This window comes from Vitis riparia, chromosome 14, assembly GCF_004353265.1.
Source record: "Vitis riparia cultivar Riparia Gloire de Montpellier isolate 1030 chromosome 14, EGFV_Vit.rip_1.0, whole genome shotgun sequence".
Taxonomy (NCBI): Eukaryota; Viridiplantae; Streptophyta; class Magnoliopsida; order Vitales; family Vitaceae; genus Vitis; species Vitis riparia.
The window spans coordinates 3,510,257-3,531,096 of record NC_048444.1 but is presented as its reverse complement, the minus strand read 5'-3'; the positions used below and the strand labels follow the sequence as shown (position 1 = coordinate 3,531,096).

The following is a 20,840-nucleotide window of genomic DNA, read 5'->3' as shown; positions in this document are numbered from 1 at the left end:
AAAGAACCTGGCAAGATACAAGAAAAACAATGTATCTTGTTCCCTGTTTGCCTGTCAACTCCCAACTAGTTGGTTTAATCAAATTGAGGTGACATTATGCATGCCCTGCGTCCAATTAACACAAAATTATATTCTTTTAAGCCTATGTTTGGTTCTCATAAAATGCATAGCATATGCTTAGAAACTATATTACTTGCTGCAATGAATCTTATTTTTTGCCGGGGATTACATTGCCTCCCATAGTTGATACACAATTTCAACATGATCCAAGTAAATTAGAAAAGAAAAAGAAACATTAGTTAGAAATCCACTTCAGCGATTAATTTCTAGTATGAAAGTTACATGAAATCTCGCCCACGCTATACATTGTTTAACTCATTCCGCAACCCTAGAGAATTGCATGCCACACCTACATTAAATGTTTAGCTAACCAATGCCTGAACTTGAACGTGAAAACGCCTGTGTCTTTGAGTTTAAAAATTTACAGTATGAATATCTGAAGTACTAGACATCATGAACAAAGGGGAAATGAAGAGTTCAACTGCCGAGACCTACCTACATGCTGCAGAACCTTATATCCCAATTCCTTGAGAAAATGGGGTATGCTTGAACCTTTTGCCCTTGGTTCTCTTAGTATCATTTTTACCAGGTCGATTTGCATGTAATTTTGTAAATTTACTCAAGTACTGAAAATTGGTGTGAGAGGCTCCCATCATCTCTTCTGTAATCAATCTTCAGAAAATTAAGTTGAGGCTACGCACTTCAGAGTTCAGCAAGGGAAAGCCCCCTCTCGCCCTGATACAGATTAATTCAGTGGAGCTACCTTGAAAGCTTCCTAGCCTTTTCAACTGCTTCAACGTAGTAATACAATCTCCACAATGTTGCATTATCCTATACAAATAACAACACAAAATTGGCATGATTGGCTTGGTGAAGATCTTTCTCTCTCTATATATATATAGGCAATCATAACTTGATGGTTTTTACTTACTTCTTTTTCCAGATTGACATGGATTTCATCAGAGTGTATTTCTGGTGGCTTACCACGCTGGATAATTTCCACAGCACGTTCAAGATTTTTTGGAGGTAGCTTCTGAATCATTTTTTGAAGCTGTTGCTTCTCACGGCGGGTCATTGGCCTGCAATTTAAGTTAAGATCTCTGGTGTTACTGATTCAGTCAAGTTAAAAAGCAAGGCACTGGGGCATGTCATTCACAGATGTAAGCAAAGCCAGTCATTAAGGGACAAATAGCAGTCAATTAACAGATAGAAAACTATCAGAAAATAAATAATTACAAAATGCACATTAAAAAATGGCACCATCTACGGGACAGTATGACAGAAGGCAAATGCATCTTAACGGATGAGCCCGCAGGAGCCCGAAGGAGGTAAAATTTCTCCATCTTGTGTTTCGTGGAATGCTAAGGAGTTAAGATACACACCCGGTCAAACGTAAAACAAACGCAAGTTTTGTCACGGAAAATATCTGGGCTACCATATATCCCAAGCAGCTGAGTTCTGACTTAACTCTCATTAAATCCCATTCCTTGTTTAATTTAGTTGTTGGGGGGGTTGGTCAGCTTGAATGGAATCCACTGGCTCTCGTGTCTGAAGCTCTCTTCCACCCAGAGCTCATGCAACAACAACCTTAAGGCACAAGGTGGGCATTCCATGGAATAATATTATTCCAGGAAGCAACAAAACAAAAACCTCAAGCCATACATGGGACATCCTAGAGAATATTATAATTCCACTATGGAAATATTCAGATCATACTTGATTTGAGCTGTTTGAAACCTAATGATTCCCTTCACTTGGGGTTGACTGGCTTTGGCCTGAGCTAACCCACTTGAGTCATAGCTCGACTGTCAAAGGCTGCTAAATCACGTCACATGTCTTCCAAAAAGTCAATGTAATTTTTTATATTTGCACGAGAGAAGTGCTGGCATGGACTTCTAGAACCAATCATGCCAGCCAACTATAAGGTTTGCGCTTTCCATTTTCCTATAAAACCACCAGTCCTTTATAGCCAAAAGCTTTGAGAGGGCATATATTTTACATGCATAAACCCATATGCCTTTTCAGTTGAGAACAAAGGGGACAAACCAATCAAGCTTCCCCTCAACAAGTTCAATGAAATCGAAGCAATGTACCTGCACTGGCACATTACAGTGTCCAGAAGTTCTTCAAGTTGCTGCTCCATAAGCCCTAGCTGAAAAAAAAAATAAAAAAGAAACTTTCAGCATACGAATTTCTGATTCAAGGCCAGCATGAAAACCACAAAATAGTTGGCATTGTAGCCATAAGTAAGAACAATAAGATAAGAAATGCTTTGGAGTTTGGGAAAGAATGAATTTTTGGAATATTACTGTTCCAGATAGTTCATCCGAATATTTCTTCACTCTCTCCTCAACCAGTGAGCAATCATTCTCTAGAAGGATCTTCAGATCGTCATTCACCTGGGACAAAACAAATTAAGGCCACCCACATCCATAAGTTTTCCATGACCAACCATAAAGCCCAAATGTGTACACATAAACTGACTTTAATTTAGAAGCCAATAGAAGTATTCTTTTGTCTTTAACAGAAGTAACAGAATTATTGTGAATAACAATTATACACAGAAGAAGAGCTGTAACCATACTGAGCTGAAACTCTAGTGAGACAGTTGGAGGGACAGAGGAGGGAGGGAGGAGCAAGGAGGAAGTTACTGGCCTATTGCATGCCACTTCCTCTCCAACCCTCTGATACCTCCTCTACCACTGACCACTGCACAATATTGAACATTCCAAATCCAGCAAATCTATCTAAGATCTAAACATCAAAGTTGATTGTTCTTACTTCTCCATTTTCTTTCTCAGCTCCTGTATTTGAACAAAAAAGAGGCTCCCTTTGCTTTTCAAGTCTGATTCCACAAGCATCACATAGAGACTGAAAATGGAGAACCAAAATAAATAATGTATACAATATATAATGGAGTAAAAACAGAATTGATAGTCACCTTATGCCCCTCTGGACCAGTTCGCCACCTCAAGGTCTCTGTAGTGTGGCAATGAGCACAGCTTTTGACAATATTGGATTTTCTTTTTTCCGAAGAAGCCCCATCCACGCACTCAAATGCTGAACCCTATATATTTAAAGAAGGGAGAGAGAAAGAGAGAGAGAGAGAGGAATCTCAACATTTGCTCAGTTTCATATCAAGCTTTGCATGCTTCATTCTCTAGAAAATAAGAAAAAAATTGATCACTATTAACAAACAACCATTTGTCGGAAATCTTAAGGGAATTTCACTGAACAAATGGAGGCAAGTAGAGGAACAAAAGCAAAGAAACAATAGAATGTTATTGCTGAGGGGAACAACATTCACCCTAGAAGTCATCCAAAGTCAAAGCTTCAACTTTAGATGACTTTTTTTTTCCTGGAAATCAGCCTTTGAATTGCGGATCAAATAATACAAAATAAAAGGCAGTTTAATACTCTTGAAATATCAATGACTTCTCTCATTATGTCAGCATTCCATGAACCTTTAGCTACCACAATCACACATGAGAAAACATCAAAAAATAATTTTCGCACGTGGCCACTACAAAAAACTTTAATAGCTTTAATAAAGCAGCAAGAACTCTAACCAAAAATAAAACCACTAAGCTTATACATACATATTCATATAAAGAACATCAATGAAAGAACAGGGCAACTATTCTAATGATTCTCTTCTATCTTTCTATGTTGTTTTATCTTAAGCAATGATCCCTCAGTTTTGTATTAAAATACGTAATCAAATGCATGTTTTCAATTAGGATGATTGTTTTTTTTTTTTTTAATCAGAATTCAATTATGATGATTATTGCCAACATATATTCAACAGGTTCAATTCAAAGTTCCAAAATAACTTAGGTGTCATTAGGACGCACTTCCTATTTTTAAATTTTAAACAAAAGGTGTGAACTTACCTTATGTTCTTAAAAATTGTTTCTAAAATTTTTCAAATTAGAGGTGGTAAAAGTTTTTCAATACCTCAATTTTTTAGAAATGGTTTTTAAAAACCATTATCTTTTTAAGGTACATCTGCAAGAGTTCTTGCATTTTATAGGAGTTACTACCACTTTATGTTTTTAAAAACAGAAAATAAGAAATGTATCCAACAGACAGTTAATTAGTTGTTTAAGTAGACCATCCAAAAGACATCTGCAACATCAGATGCATAAAACAACAAAAACAAGGAACCACATCTAAACATAATTTGAGCCGTGTGCCTAGTCTATTAAAGTCAATTAGAGAAATACATATTACTAGATTTGAAGATCTAACTAAATGCTTTCATCTATATAATGATGTTTACAGACATTCTTGGGTGCATATAGAGTTCAGCTTAAAAAGAAGTTTATTTCATATAATTCCAATTATCATTGTAATCAACCAAAAACCATATTAAATCTTGTCAAGTTAATATCAAACAAGAGGCGGAATAGAATCAGTTTATGGGTTCCACACAACCAACTGAATAAACTTGAACTATCTTTCAAAAGCAGAGAGTATGAGCACTTCCATCAAGGTTCTGAGGGTAATTTGGCTTATAATTTTAGAAATATAGTTGTGGACCATCAAGGGGTGTGTATGTGTGTGTGTGTTAAACAAATATTTAAACAGAAATAGAAATTATCATTATAAAGAGTTCACAAAAGGCTAACCTCTCTACTAGATCCACAACTGATATGACTAGCATTTGGAGAGGACATCTTACGCTTCTTACAGGGAAATTGCCCTGCACAACCATCAGATTCACCATTCGAATTACGGGATTGATGCTTTTTGTATCTTAAATGTGCTTGTATCTGACGTATAGCTAGAACAGGATCGAGCATCTGCTTCCAAATGCCATATAGATGAATATTGAAACATTAAGATTCTTAAAAGTATCCAACATGTGACATATAAGAATTATAGGGTTCAATAATTTAAAAAAAGAAAAAAACAGTTTTCATCAGAATGTTTTTCACATCCTGCAGGAAATAAAAATGCGTCCTCAAGGTTAACATGTAAAAACAGTCTTATATTGACAATAAAATAGTTAACAGATTTTAACCTTTTCATACTTCTGAGTGGATCACATGAAACCAAACTAATGAACTTAAAAAGTATGCCTCATTCCATAGGTCATTTCATTGTTCAAAGACATGCCAAACATTAAATAACCAATCTTCAAAAATTCATATTCCAGGAACCTACAAGTAACCGGAGTTTGCTTCTTTATTTGAAAAAATAAAAAATAAAAAAAAAACGCAAAGATTAATTTATTAAAAGCACCTACTTAAAAGAGAAAGGAAGGGGGATGCACCAAAACAGTATAGAAGAAAAGAGAAAGAGAACAAAATATTAAAACAAAATAAATTAAATTAAAACCTCTTCTTAACTACAACCCAACCAATCAACAAAATCTAAGAGAAGGATGTCATATCCATAAACTTTCCGCACTAAACAAGAAGAGCACAAAGGAATGAACTTTTGAGAGTGCATGACCAGAATGCTCCTCATCATAAAATGAAATGTGATTTGTCTCTTGTCATATAGTCCAAAATAAACACAAGGGAAGTTTGCTCATACTGCGCATCTATGCTTTAAACAGGGGAATATAATTAAATTTACCTATATGAATGAATGGGTGTATGTAATTAATTTACCTCATCAACTTCCTGTGTCAGAGAAGTCACACTCTGCCTGAGCAATGCTTTCAATCTCTCATTTTTAAAATCTGAAATCCCAGCTCCAATGCCATTACTAAACAAAGAACCAGAACTAGAAGAGCTCTTGGCCTCTTTACCATCACAACCATGCTTTATTTTATCCCCATCCCTAACTTCTCCACCTGTTCTTGCAGATAATTCAGAGGCTTGGGAAGAGCAAGGTAGAAAATCCTTATCTTGCGAGAGTAACTCTGCTACTTCACGCACATAGAAACCAAAGTAATTTGGTCCTACTTTATTGTGTTCAGCAGAAGCAACCACACGCTTTGATCCTTCTGACATGTGAAAGGGAAACCCCCAACACTGCAAATGAAAACAATAGTTTATCAGCACATTTTAGAACACAATCCTGAGTCTTTAGTGATAAGTAATTAAGGGAAGGGCTCAATACAAGCCTTCCCTCCTTCTATAAGGAAAAATGGTGTTGCAAATTAAAACATTATATATCGAAGGTGTCAAAAAATTATGATACAGATATGATACATATAACATAACACTTTTTTCATGTAAAGTTATATAAAATCAAAGGTGCTTATCAGAACTTAGTGCATTTTATACACACACACACAATGATGGTGGTTACACATGACATTTATTGATTATGCATGACAATTATTATTGCACTTTGAATTCCAAACAACCCAAGGTCTGAGGTATGAGCAAGTTAAAATAGGCCCTAAGGTTATTTTATTACTGTTTAAGCTGTACCTAAAGATTAAAAATGGATGATAAAAATTAAAGGAAGGGAGAGGGATGATACTATACAGAAACTATTGTGCGCATGTCGCCAAAGGCGCTCGCAAAAAATTAATGTTTGAGTGTAATTATTATTCCAACGAATATTGAGAAGGTATTAGTTGAATTAAAGATATATATCATTTGGATGATTTGATGCTGACAAGACTAATAATGATGGAAGAATGAAAATGTGTGTTTAATTTATTAGTTTTCCATTTTTGAAGTTCTTGTGAGGATGGTAACAAACTTTAAAATGTAGAACATTGATCATAGCACATAACACACATATGTCAATAGTCCATGTGAATATAACGTTAAACTTGTATATGATCATAACTGCTCTACATATATTGGTTCGGCACTGTTAGGAACTTGAAGATTTTGGTGTAACAGTATTTATTAGCAGACTAGTTGGAACATAGAACTAATACTTAAAAATTTACGAAGTTAGAAAACTTATTTTGTAGCTTTATCAAAATGTATGCATTTAAAGTTTACATACATATATAATATATAAGGATTAATATATTTACCTTTTTTAACCTCAATATCTTTTCACAAAATTAGTAATATATTTCTCTACGTTCTTGAAATAAAGGTTTTCATATAAAGTTCAAATATTATTTCTGTTTATTTCCTAAACTTAGATATATATATATATATATACACACACACACATACACACCTTAAAAGCTAAGAAACAAGGACACTCCTAATTCAACTTTCCCTTTGCCATGCCATACACCAGCACCATTTTTGGCACTAATCCATTGTCTTCAGGGTTCCATGCCAAACATCTCATATCTTCATTGAAAACTAACACCAATGTTAATGTGTGCTACAAATTTACAAAAATAACTCTACACTTGAGGCTTGGCTCAAGTGGCAAGTGGTTGAGGTGAGGTTGTGCGAGGTTTAGGATCGAGTCCTAGTGAGGACCCAGAAAAAAAAAGTTTACCCGTGAAAAATGATAATAATAATTTGCAAACATAACTACATATGCATGAAGGTAACTAATTAAAAAGAAATACATGAAGAAGAAAATCGAGAAATTTTACTATTAATGTAAGACAGTTAATGAAACAACGAACAATTACCCAAAGCACTTTGCAACAAAACAAGAAAAACTCGATTACAATTTTTGCAACATAAATCATAGGCAAATGGTTGAATCATTGTCATTAGAAAGCTATTGCTGAGGATCTTCCAGATTTTTTGTCTCATGTTTGTTATTTTGATTAGCGAGGAACAAAAGAGTTTTTTAAATGAGCAATGGACTGTTTTGGACTAAATTCCCCAACCTTTATTTTATCTTGAGATCCATTAATCTCCTACTCTCGAAAGGAATAAATAGAGTAATAATTTGATTCTTCATTGCTATACTAGGTAGTAAATAGGAGAGAATAGAATTTGTTTTATCTTTACAAAAAAAAAAAAAAAAACGGGAGTAATTAAGTGTGACACCTTCACAAAAAAATGGCAAACAATTCATCCTCCTTGGTCACTTGTAAGGATCAATTTGGTCCCTCCCAGGATTTTGGTAGACATGATGATTGTTGCCTTTCAAGAGTCCACAGGTCTACTAAGATCAGTGTTATCAAAGGCGATTGCCTAGATCACCTAGGCCATCAAGCCCGGCAAGGCAGATAAAGGTCACTTCTTAAAGACCTAGGCAAGGCTACTTCAAAGAGGCAACGCCTAGGCAATCACCTTGGGATAAGGCACAAAGCATAGAGGCGATAGCCTTTGACCATGAGTTAAGATTAAACATACCTCAATCATAATTTCATTCAATCTAGCATTGGATTAAACAAAGTATAAGATGAAATATTATATTATCAATCATAAAGATAATAAGATAGGCCTATCAATCTAGTCTTGATGGAAGTGATGACAATTTTAATTTCAACGATGCCTAGAGCTTCTCTAGAATGTTCAATCTCTTATTTTGTTTTTTATTTTGCTTTTTAGATATTTGAAAAATTAGAATATGCATTTAGACAAGATGAATATCTCTAAACAATATGATGTTTTTTATGATATAGGATATAATATTTAACGCTTTGAATAATTATTACTATTTTGTTAACTTTATAAGACATCATAAGCAATGAAAAATTAATAGTGCTAATTGTTGAAGATAACACTTATATTGGTTAAGTATCGAATAGATAAATATATATATATATATATATATATATATATATATATATATATATATATATATATATATATATATATATATATATATTTTATCACCTTATTATAGTCAAGTTATCACCTTGTTTTTCGCCTTTCGCCTTATGCTAGAAAGAGTCATATCACCTTGACATCACCTTTTGCTTTTGACAAAGTGGTATAGAGTTATGTGGAGAGTGGCACATCTTGCTTTGATCTAATAATCTAGTTTGAGAGAAATGCCAAAAACATTTGAATAGATGAGGTTGATGGTTGTTTATAGGAGGTTATACATTATCTATCTTCCTTTGTGGCTTTAGTAACAAAGTCTTTTTAAAGTTCCATTGCGGTGAATCATACTACTCTTTGTCTGGGAGGAGTGATGATGAGGTGCAAGCTAAGCAGAGACCTCCACTACTAGGTGCCCTTAAGCTAAAGTTTGATCATTGCTTTTTGGGTAACCCGGGTAGCAAGGGATTGCAATCATGATTAGGGATAAAATAGTATTATGCTAAGAGCTTTCTCTAAGACTTGTTGGACTAGGATCAACAATTGAGTCGAAGATTTAAGCCTCTTCAGAAGGAATAAGTTTGGGCTAGATCTTTAGGGTTGTGCACTCTCATAGTTTACAAAGATTCTACTATTGGATCTCCTAGGTATTAAAGTAAAAACAAGGTTCATGGAAGCATGAAGGATGATTGCATCAAATAACTCAACAAATGCTAAACTTTTATGTTTCTCCTTCACTTAGATTTTCTTAACTAATTAAATATCAGATCATCTAGCTAAGGATTTGGCCAAATAGTTGTATGATTGGAGGAATTTCTATCTCCATCAACCGTAGTCTTGGTTCTTGTCTAAAGAGTTGCTTCATTTTGAAGGGTTTTTGGTAATTATCCATTGTAGTTCCTTGTTTGCTTTCTTTTCTACTACTCTTTCTCATTTTTGGTTAGATTTAGGTTTTTCCCTTTTTTTTAAGGACTACTCATCCTTATTTATATATTCTTGTAATTAAATGGAATGAATTGTTTATTTCTTAAAAAATAAATAAATAAATAAATAAATAAAGGTGGAAAAAGAAAAGAAGAGAAGAAAAAAAGAAACATAAGAGAACTCCAAATTATGTAAATAATAACATCATGTCATCATCTTGAGTCTTATTGTAAGTATTAAAATCAAAGTTTCCAAACCAAGACTATTTATTCCTTAATAGGTAAATCTTTAAGCAATAAGTAACTAATTCAAACCATATTCTACATAGAACTTCAACCATCACTAATGCTCCTAATGACTCCAAATTTCATTACAAGTGACCAAACAACTTCAAATAATAGAAACATATCTTACATCTTTCAAATATCTTGGGTGGCAAAAATACAAAATATTTTTTTTCACATATCTTAGGTATCTCGGTCAGCAAAAAGTAGAAAATCTTCTTGTTCCTTTTTTTTCTCTAAGCATGTGTTGCTTTATCAAGGCTACCTACTATTAAAATGCAAGGTTCAAAGTATCAATCAAGAAGGGTACTACTTGGCCGAGTTAAATCCAAAACAGCCCTTGCCAAGATGTTTCAAGACTTTTTGATAGGTAAAAGCAATTGTCTTAAAAGCCCCTAAAGAAGGGCGCCAAGATGTTTCAAGACTTGTTACAAGATTTTCCAATTGAAGCATTGAATTGCCTTTTACAATCCTCATGCCGAATTTGCACCATAGTGTGAGTAAATACAACCTCTAAAGGCATATTATACTAATTATGAATTGACAAGTAAATCATCTAAGCTAAGAGAATCGAGCTTTGAACAACTTTACAACAATACCCCTATTACGCAAATTACCAGCCCAATTCAATTTTATTTTTTTATTTTTTTGGATAGGCAAAATAAAGATAGTGTTGAATAAGAAAAAATGGCACCCAAAAGGCATCCCAAAGCATATAGGAAGTATGCAATTGTTGCCTAAAGACAAAACCTACCAAAAGGAGGAGCCACAAAAAATCTCACCTGTCCTCATCTAAAGCCTAACCAATCAAAAAAATTAATTAGAGAAAGAGATTTTTCATCTATACACGACTTTGTCCAAGACCAGAAAGTACAAACAAAAGAATTTTTCAATCTTTGTACCAAAAGCTCTTCGTTATCAAAAGCAATTCTATTTCTTTCCTTCCAAATTGTCTAGAAGATGCATAAAGAGGATGTCTTCCATTGCTTTTCGCGCTTCTTGCCCATAAAGCAGTCATGCCAACCAAGGAGAGTCTCTCTAATCAACAAGGGTAAGACCCAAGACATGCCAAAAAGAGCAAAAAGTAACTACCACAACACCCTAGCCTTAACGCAATGAAGTGATCTATGGTTTCTTTTTCAACATGGCCAAGGAAATATCAATTTGCTAAAGACCACCCCCTAGCCCCTCCTCTTCACCTAATCCAGAGTTAAGGCCATTCCTCACAATGCTTCCTAAGCGAGAAAAACCCGCCTTAAAGGTACGCAAGGGCTCCAAATGATAATCCTTGTAAATGGGACTACACCTTCTAGCTCCAAAGCAACATAAAGGGACTTAACAAAAAACATCCCGCTCTTTGATTTTGTCCAAAGCACCTTATCTTCCAAGTCTTGGGACACCCTCTTCTCTTGGATTCTCGAAAGGAACTTTTCCACAATTCAGCTCTCAATCATTAAAAGGCCTAGAGAAACTCATATTCCAACCACCATCCTTAACCGTGGAGCCCCAAACATCTACCACTCGTGCCTCTTTTGAAACCACTATGGCAAATAAAAAGGGAAAAAAAACACACAAAGCCTCATTTCCACACCACTTATCCTTCTAAAATCTTCTATCCTAACAAGTGGCTTCTTTAATGTATCTAGAAATACTCATCACAACCTAAACATAGCCAAAAACATGTCCCACAACTATTTGGTTCACTTACATTAGGTAAGATGATCTATTAATTCTTCATTAAATTTACAAAGATCGCATCTCTTTACCTTTTCCACCCTCTACTCATAAAGAGATCAACAGTTAGGATCTTCTCTCACACATCCTCCCAAGCAAAAAAAAAAAAAACATATCCTTAAAGGAACACAAGTACCCCAAACTTCCTAAGGCTCCTTTTGAATTCTCAACACATAAGGAATTATAACAAGATTTTACTTGGAAACTTCCCTTCTTTCCTCCCTCAACCCTATATTATCCTTTCCTTTTGCTTGGAAGGTTTTTTTTTTTTTTTTTTTTTGATAGGTTTTCCTTTTTCTTGGAAGCTCATCATGAATGAGCCTTAAAAATTAATCATCTTCCTATCCCTGAAAGAGTCATCTAAAAAGAAAGGGCTAATGACCTCCACACTCATTAACCTCCCATGATCTGCCACTCTAACCTTTTATGAAGAAGTTAGACTTAAAAGTAAAAGGAAAGCCTCTCTCAAAGAGTGGAGTAACTATTAACCAATACGGACATTTTCATTAGTCATTATTGATATAAAAAATGAATATGCCTTATCCATCTTTGTTGAATCCCATTTTTTTCCATGACAAACAGGAGGAAATTCAATTCTACATTGTAGTAGGCTTTCTTTCTATCCCATTTGCATACTAAGCCCACCCTAGAGCTTCTCTTCCTTATATCAATAGCTTCATTGGCAACCAAGGCTGCACCTAAAATTGGTCTACCTCCAACAAAGGCATTATGAGACTTCATCACTACCTTCGCGATCACCCTTCTCAATCTATTCACTGACACCTCTATTATGAGTTTATATAGGCCTCCATGTAAGTTGATTGGTGTAAAATCTTTAATGTAGTTTGTTCACCATTTTTAGGGATAAGAACTAGAAAAATAGCATTAAGGCTTTATTCAAAGGATTCATTCAAATAGAACCCCTTGTAGAACTCCATTATTTCTCTTCCCAATGTAGTGAACAAACCTACCAAAAAGCCATTGAAAAGTCATCAACACTACATGGGTTATCTACAACCGTACCTCAAAATGTAGTAAATACCTCCTCTTCCTTGAAGGGAACTTCCAAACTTCTTTATCCAAGTCATCAATGAAATTGATAAAATCACCCTTAGCATTATGTCACAACCTACTAAAATTACCCCTCACTTGAGCTTATATGGGGGTAAGAAGCTTCCATAAGAAGCTAGAGACATCTACTCATCTCTACAAATGGGTAGGAGTCCTTAGAGTTGTGTGGAGTATTCTATAGAATTTTTACATATAGAATATTCTAGAATTATAAGGAGACATAAGGGTTGTAAAGAGTTCCACATGTGCCTATAAATAGGAGAAGGCCTCATTTAGCCAAAGCGCGAAGCACTTAGGGGCTTCCAAAGCATTGTAAAGTCCTTTTGAGTACAAAACTCTCTAATTATTGCCTTCTTTGCTCATCTCTTGTTTATGTGACATGTATCATTACTTATCATTGAAAGCTAAATTTGGAAAAGACTAACTTTGCAACTTCTAGAACCTTCAATTGTCTAAGTGTCGCATGATTGCTTAAGAAACACCTAAGTCTATGACAATTAAGACTCCTACATTGTGGATTCTCAAGTATAAAATGAAAAAAAAAAATGACAAACCCCACCCTTTGAATCTACTGCCTTGGAAAATGATTCCTTATTCTCTTTGAGCCTACTTATAACATCCCTCGTATGCCCCTTCTAAAACTGTGATGTGTTATTTTACTAAACGTTGTTAATACATTTCTTTGCTAGCTTATCAAAAATAAAATAAGATTCTTTCTCCAATAATCACTAGTCATGCAATGAAATTTTTTCATGTTTTTATTCTCTTCCTTAAGCCATAGAGGCCTTGATTTTTGTCTTCGAGAAATTTTCTCTAAAATGGCTAAATGACTAAATTTATCATCAACCGCTTTTGGATTATCCTCATCCTCCTAAGACAAAAGGTCCTTCCCTTTGTTTAACATCTCAAACTCTTGTCTCATCAACATCTAAAAATCTTATCTTGTCCAAAACTCCTTCTTTCCTGAAGGACATATTGACAAAGACCTCTTATCTTGTCCAATGTTGCATCTTTCCTAAAGGGACACATTGTCAAAGACCTTTCAATATCATTTCTTTACATGTTCCTTCATATTTTTCAGCTTTTTAACAGGTATAAAATTGGGATTGCCCCAAACTCATAACTCCACCACCAAATCTTGTCAAAATCCCCAAAGCCCTCCACTTTTAACACCAAGCCCCAACAAAAGAAAACAAAGGAACAAGAGATAATCTAAGATGGGCCTTGGAAATAATTGTTTGGATACAAAGGAAATTGTTCCTCCTAAAGTGGCCCAAATGAGGTTTAGACAAGCCCTCATTGTAAGTAAAAACACCTCCTTTTAGTGGAGGATCCACCAACTCAAAACTCCTCTGTAGATTTTGAGAATTCCCTTATCACTAATGTTATTTGACTACAATTTCATTTTTCACTAGATATTGAATCACATAGAATTCCCCAACTAAATACAATGTTCTTCCCACAAACCTTTAATGGAGCCCAACTCCTCCCATATCTCCATTCTCTTCATCCCCATCAAGACCCTAAATACTTATGAACCCCTAAATGAAATTGGATCCACAATTTATAAATAACAAAGAAAATCTACACTACCCTACCTCAATTTCCAAGCATTCCAAGAGTTTGCAACCCCACATCAATAGAATCCCTTTGGCTAAACCCTAGCATCAAGATAGCCTCACCCATAGTTGTTAAAGGCAAGGCTAGCTCAAGGCACAACAATTCCCTAGCTATAGCACTTTGCCTACCAAGAGGCCCACCTCATCTATTTTCTTTTCTTTTCTTTTTTATTTTCTTTTCTCTTTTTTAACACTTTTACTGTTGAAATTTCCAAATAAATCAAAAGTTTGCATAATTGCAATAGTTTTTTGTTGGATGCATCTTTTAAATTCTTGAATTCTTTATTACTTGGATTGAATTTTGGATCATATTTTATAAATTAACATGCACCCTAGATTTTGCTTCATTAAACTCAAGCTCACCCTAAGTTGCGCCTAAGCCTAAGCCTCAAGAGACAACTTAGATGCTTCTTATGTCTTTTAGCACTATACTCTATCCTAAACTCCAACCTAAGCCCAAGCTCCTACCTTTCTCAAGGGTTATTTAATTGATTTTTGTTTCCTATAAACAAACAAAATTGCGTTTTTCGCATAGTTTTAAAAGGCTCAAGGCACACCAAGGCACAAAGTACTCTTGGAGCTTGAGGCGCAAGAAGCACCTAAAGCGCGGGCTTTAGTGAAGTGAGGCGCACCCTAATTTACATATATATTTTTATACAATATAATCAAATTTAATAATCATTTATTTGTCTTAAACACATAAATCATCAAATATTATCTAAAACTTCAATTTAATCAACAAAAAAATATAAAATTAAAGAACTCCAAGCATAAAAACAAAGCATCATGATTGCTAATACATATCCAAATCCAAATCCAAATCCAAAGTTTCCAAACCAAAACATGAAATTTGTCCACAATTCAAAAACATCATTAAACACCAAGGTTTAGGAAAGGTAAGTCTATTTTTCCTCCATTTTTTCCTCCTTTTCTTCATTCTCATCGCTTCTTCACAGCACAGCAGAGGCTAGGGCAATGTTTTGGGGTGTTGTCTGGTTGAAAACTACCAGAAAAATGGGCTGGAATGAAAGACAGGGTCAAAACAATGTCGTTTTGGCCTATTTTTTATTTTCAAAAAGCAGGCTCCAAAACATCGTCGTTTTGGCCTGTTCTTTTAAAACAACGGGGAACAAAACGACATCGTTTTGACCCTTTTAAAAAAAAAAATTAAAGGTCCAAAACGATGTTGTTTTGGTCTCACTTAATAAAAAAATAAAAATAAAAAGCTTCTTTTTGCCCTTTGCAACTTGTCGCCAGAGAAGAAGACCGGAAGAAGAAAAAGAAGAAAGAGATAGGAGGTGAAGGCGCACCTGTGGGCGGCATCGCACCTTGCTGGAGGCGAGCGCCTTGCGCACCTAAGCAGCACCTTTGTGAAAGGGCGTCGCTTGCCTTCAGGCGAAGCGCCGAAGGGTCACGTCAAGCCGCTTGGAGCCAAGACGCGCCTTTCACAACTATGGTTTTTCCCCCACATAAAGGATTTAATCACTTTGCTCTTATTTGGATCATGCAAGCCTCCAATTTTCCTCAAAAGGGCAAAAACCTAACAATTAGTTGCATTCTCAACTACTTTCTTTCTTGGACAGGTTCTTATTACCTACTTCTTTAATTTGATTTGAGCTATTTAAACCCTTGCTCACCTCTTCTCGCATCAATCTCCATTTATACCCCCAAAATCTCATTATCATTGCCTTTAATGAGAACTCCCACATCCCTCCAGAACCAAAGAAATTTCCTATCGCTTTTTTCCTCATTCCCTTCACCAAGAGGGGACCAAAGCATTCTAATATGTGGGTGATTGGAAAGTAACAAGCATCCAAAATAGTTTTTCCTAAGAATATCTCCCAAAAATTGCTAACATCAACTTTCAATCCTCGCATAAGATATAAGGCGGCTCATTTAAGTGATTCTCGTAAAAGCACTTTTCAGCACTTCTATCAAAAATACTTTGATAAAAAATCAATCAATGTTTAAACATCTATATCTATAACCATATCCATACAATATATAAAATTATGAAGAATTCATGGACTTTTTTTCTTCCCAATGTACCTCAGCCACATCACTTATTTCCCCTCATACTCCACATTTTTATTATTCACGGGTTATAGTGGATGAAATTAAATTCATTTTACTTATTTTGCACTTCAAAATTCTTTTTTTTTCTCTCTTTTTAAGATAAGAGTTTTTATTTTTTTTTATTTTCTTCCTTTCCTTCCAAATACTTCCATTTATATTGGGATTCACTTGCAACATAGTAGATATCATTTATGTTTACATAGTAAAATTAGCAAACAAATTAGTGAATATTCAAGCCAAATCTAATATATATATATATATATAATTATGTAAGGTAATGTTTTCATATAGTTTATTTTATAAAAAATCTAGCTTGAGTTGTAGTCCAAAATGAAATCCTATAATTCAAAATTTTTTACAATAGCACTCACAAGTTAAAAGCATCAAAGAGAAAACTCCTCTGTTTGGTTTCCAAGAAAATAGAGCAATAAAAGAAAACACCATTTTCAATAATTTGTTATCTCCCATCTTTTCCTTCCAAAAAGATGAAAAAAGCAAAAACACCCGTCACACCAATTAAGCCAAACAGTCAGTGTGAATTGTAATTGGCATTTTTCTGTATTCCAGAGTCATCGCTTGTGAAAATTGTTCCTTTCAAAATTTTGTTACTTTTTTTTTTCATATTTTCTCTGTATGTAAACTAAATCTATTTTTATGCAAGCGAACATTCCCAGATGGCAAAGACCGCTAATCTAACAAAAATTTCAGTCATCCAAACTAACAATAGTTCCACGGTTATAGAAAGAGAACCCTAAAATTCAAAATTTCCAGCAATAGCATTCACAAGTTATAAAGCACTCAGAGTGAAATCCGACCCTCTGGTTGGTTACGAAGAAAATGAAAGAAAAAAAAAAAGACATATTTTAGTTACTATGTTATCTCTCTCACTTTCCTTGCAGCCGAAAATACAAAACAAAAATAAAATTAAAAAACTCGGATCAACAAACCAAAGAGTCATATAAGTCTTAGATAAAGTGCAATTTTCTATCTTCTCAATCCCTACATGGTGAGAATTCTACAATTCAAAATTTTCTTTCATTTTCTCATTATTTTTTCAGCATTCAAACGATCGTATCAAACGTAGAAGTCGATCGATTGAACTGGAATAGAGAGTGGAACAGTACCTTGAACAAAGAGCTCGACCAAAACGAAGCGTCAGGACAAAGAATGATTGAATGCTTCTGTGTAAACAGGGATGGGGCAAGGAAACCCTAAAGGGCTGTGGAACGTGAGTTCAGTCGGTTAGAAACTCATGATCAAATTTTGCCATTCGTACACTTTGAGATGATAATTCCGTACCCAGTTATGCAGCGGTTCTTTTAGAACCGCTAGAAACGCTTTTAAATTAAAATTTTGTATGATATATTATATAATTAAAAAATCATTTTGAAAATGATTTATAAAAAATTCTCCCAATTTTTAAAAATAATTTTTTAAAAATTGTTAAATATCCAATCTCTATAAAATAAAATAAAGCTTTTTTAATTTCTAACGCTTTTCAAAATCAATCATAAGATTCTTCATCAAATTTAAGTCTATGAGTTTCATAATAAATAATTTTAATTTTTTTTTAATTTGTATATTTTATATTCATCAATATATTAATTTTATATTTAATCCATTAATTAATTATACTTTTTAGATTGCTTTTATATCAATTTTTTATTATTTTATTCATGATAACAACATTTTCATTTTAATTGTTTTATTTTCACTTGATTCATATATAAATTACTTTTTATACATTTATATTTCAAAATATTTAATTCGTGCTTTTTTATTTTTACTAGTAATTAAACACATGCGCGTTTAACATGGGTCAGTGATGTTGGTTTGTAGGTTGTCCAAAAACATTATCTAAATTAATTACATATAATATATAATATATAATAATGATAAAATACAAGCGTACATAATAGAAATGATAAAGCTATTTTTGAAAAAAATATATATTTAAATATTTTGTACTTTTATATGTAGCATAGATAAATTTATCAAACAAGTTATATATACAAATTTTATTAATTTGAAAAATCTTTTATAGTTGTGTTATATTTACCTTTTTTTAAAATGGAAATGATAATTTAGATTAGAAAAAGTTTATATTTTAAATTTATATATTTTTAAATATTAAATTTATAATTATTGATATTTTGCATTTGATAAATATTAATTTTATATTTAAGCGAATTTAAAATTTTAATAGTAATATGATTTTTTACATATGGATATAATTATTTTACAAAAAATATATTACTTTTATCCAAGTTAATGTAATTTTTTCACCTCTCCCCAAAAAGATTATAAAAAATATCTATTTAAAAAAAATTGTTTTTCCAATTTCCAAAAAAAAAAAAAAAAAAAAAAACAATTTTGTATGTTATATAATCATCCAAAGATAATAAAAAATAAATTAATTTTAAAAATAATTCATCAATATTCACAAATGTCTCAAGAAAACACAACCTATTAATTTGATTATTTAAAACTTCAAATAAATTAAAAGGAAAAAAACTAAATAAAATTTCTATTATTTATGTTACAAAAACCCATAACTTTTTTACAAATATAAATGAAAGTTCTAAACGATTTTAAAGTATTGGATTAATAAATATAATCGCCATCGTGTACCTACATTTTTCGATCTTTTTTTTTCAAGAAAAGTGTGTTGACCTCCTTGCTTGCCAATGAATTAAAACAAAAAAAAATCACAAAAAAAAAAAAAAAAATCAATTAATTAAACAAAAGCAAATATATATCCTTACAAAATAATAATAATAATAATAATAAAGTAACAAGAAAACTAATGATTCTTTTCAAAAAAAGGAAAATTTTGAATCTTATAACAAGTTTGACCAAAAAATAAACCAAATGAATAAACCCAAAAAATATCAGATCTATAATGAAGAATCAACATAAAAAAATTGATCTCAAAATAATAACCATAAAGAATCAATATAATAAAATCTTGATTCCCTAAAATAAAGAATATATGTGGTAATAATAAATTTAAAAAAATTAAAAATTAAAAATTAAAAATTAACAAATCTTTAAAAATAAGAAATGTTAAATAAGTAAAAATATAACAATCTATATTAACAACCTATTCATAATTAAACAATTATAAAAAGAAAATCTAGATACTTCTCAAGACATATAATATCTATGCAACAAATTTTTTAGTGAGGATTCTTCATCCTTTTCGCATGTCCTCTATTTTTCAAATATCATAAAAATATATTGAGTTGTTGTCTACCTAATATGAAGAGATGAAAAAGTGAGATCGGACATGTAGTTTGTGAAAATTTTCTATTAACTACTTCATATGAAATAAGTAATATAAATAAAAATGATAGACAATGGAAGATGTAGAAGCATATTAGAATTTAATAAATGAGTAGAAAATAAGAGTAATAAATAAAAGGAAACGTAAAAGCATATAAAAATTTACTAGGACAAACATGTTTATGGGGTAAATTAATGAGATGAAAAAATTGACTTTTACGTTTTAATTTGTTAATATTTATTATCTTTTGAAATAAAAGTTAAAAGATCATGATAATTTTTAAATTCATAAAATATTGATGATATTTAAATATAATTTTTAATTAATAAACTTAAAAAATAAAAGGAATTATAAAAAGTAACATAAAAACACGAGGAATATAAAATAAATAAATAATAATCATTAACATTTACCAAGATAATTAGAATCCACAGTATAATTTATTTTTAAGAATCTTTTTACACAATAAAAACTCAAAATACAAATTATAATTATTATAAAAAAAATTTAAGAGAAAAACTCATAAAACAAACATCATAATTAATTACATCTAGATATCATATATGAATGAGTACATATGAAAAGTCATATATATAGAATTAATTGATACGAATGAGCGTGTACAAAAAGTCATTTTAGGGAATGAAATGATGTGAAAAAAAGATATTTTTTTAATGGGATATATAAAATAAATAAATAATGATTTTTAATATTTATTTTGATAAATAAGTATTCATAAAAAATTCATTTCAATTAATATAACAATATATTAAATTTTTTTATGAAAAACTTATAACATCTTCAAAAAAATTGAAATAACCATTAAAACAATAATATATCATTATCATATTAATTGAATACACCTTAAAGAAATATTTTTGTTTAAAATTTGGATTCAAAAAAACAAATTAATTCAAACCAATTTTGTGTATTTATGTATTTATTTGATTTTCATTTAAATCTCTTTTTTTTATTGAATAAATTAAAATTTAAAAATTAAATTATGATAAATTTATCTAAATCAAGTTTTTTTTTTAATTTTAAAAAATTATGATAATTTTTTAAAAGAGAAATATTATCTAAATTAAGTTTTTAAAGGAGAATCATTATCCCAATTTTTTAAAAAAATAATGATAAACAATGGATATAAACGTATATAATAAAAATGATAAGGCTA

At 32.0% G+C, this 20,840-nt stretch overlaps 1 protein-coding gene across 1 annotated transcript; it reads right to left on the bottom strand.

Moving 5' to 3' along the window:
- Positions 1–275: 275 nt before the first annotated feature.
- Positions 276–17,680, bottom strand: LOC117930113 (GATA transcription factor 7). Its single transcript, XM_034850581.1, has 9 exons — positions 17,502–17,680; positions 5,682–6,047; positions 4,692–4,865; positions 3,002–3,127; positions 2,842–2,931; positions 2,370–2,459; positions 2,154–2,212; positions 992–1,139; positions 276–891 (listed from the first exon to the last, which is right to left on the bottom strand). The coding sequence occupies exons 2-9, from the start codon at positions 6,024–6,026 to the stop codon at positions 820–822; spliced, it is 1,104 nt and encodes a 367-aa protein (XP_034706472.1). The 5' UTR covers positions 6,027–6,047; positions 17,502–17,680; the 3' UTR covers positions 276–819.
- Positions 17,681–20,840: the final 3,160 nt, after the last annotated feature.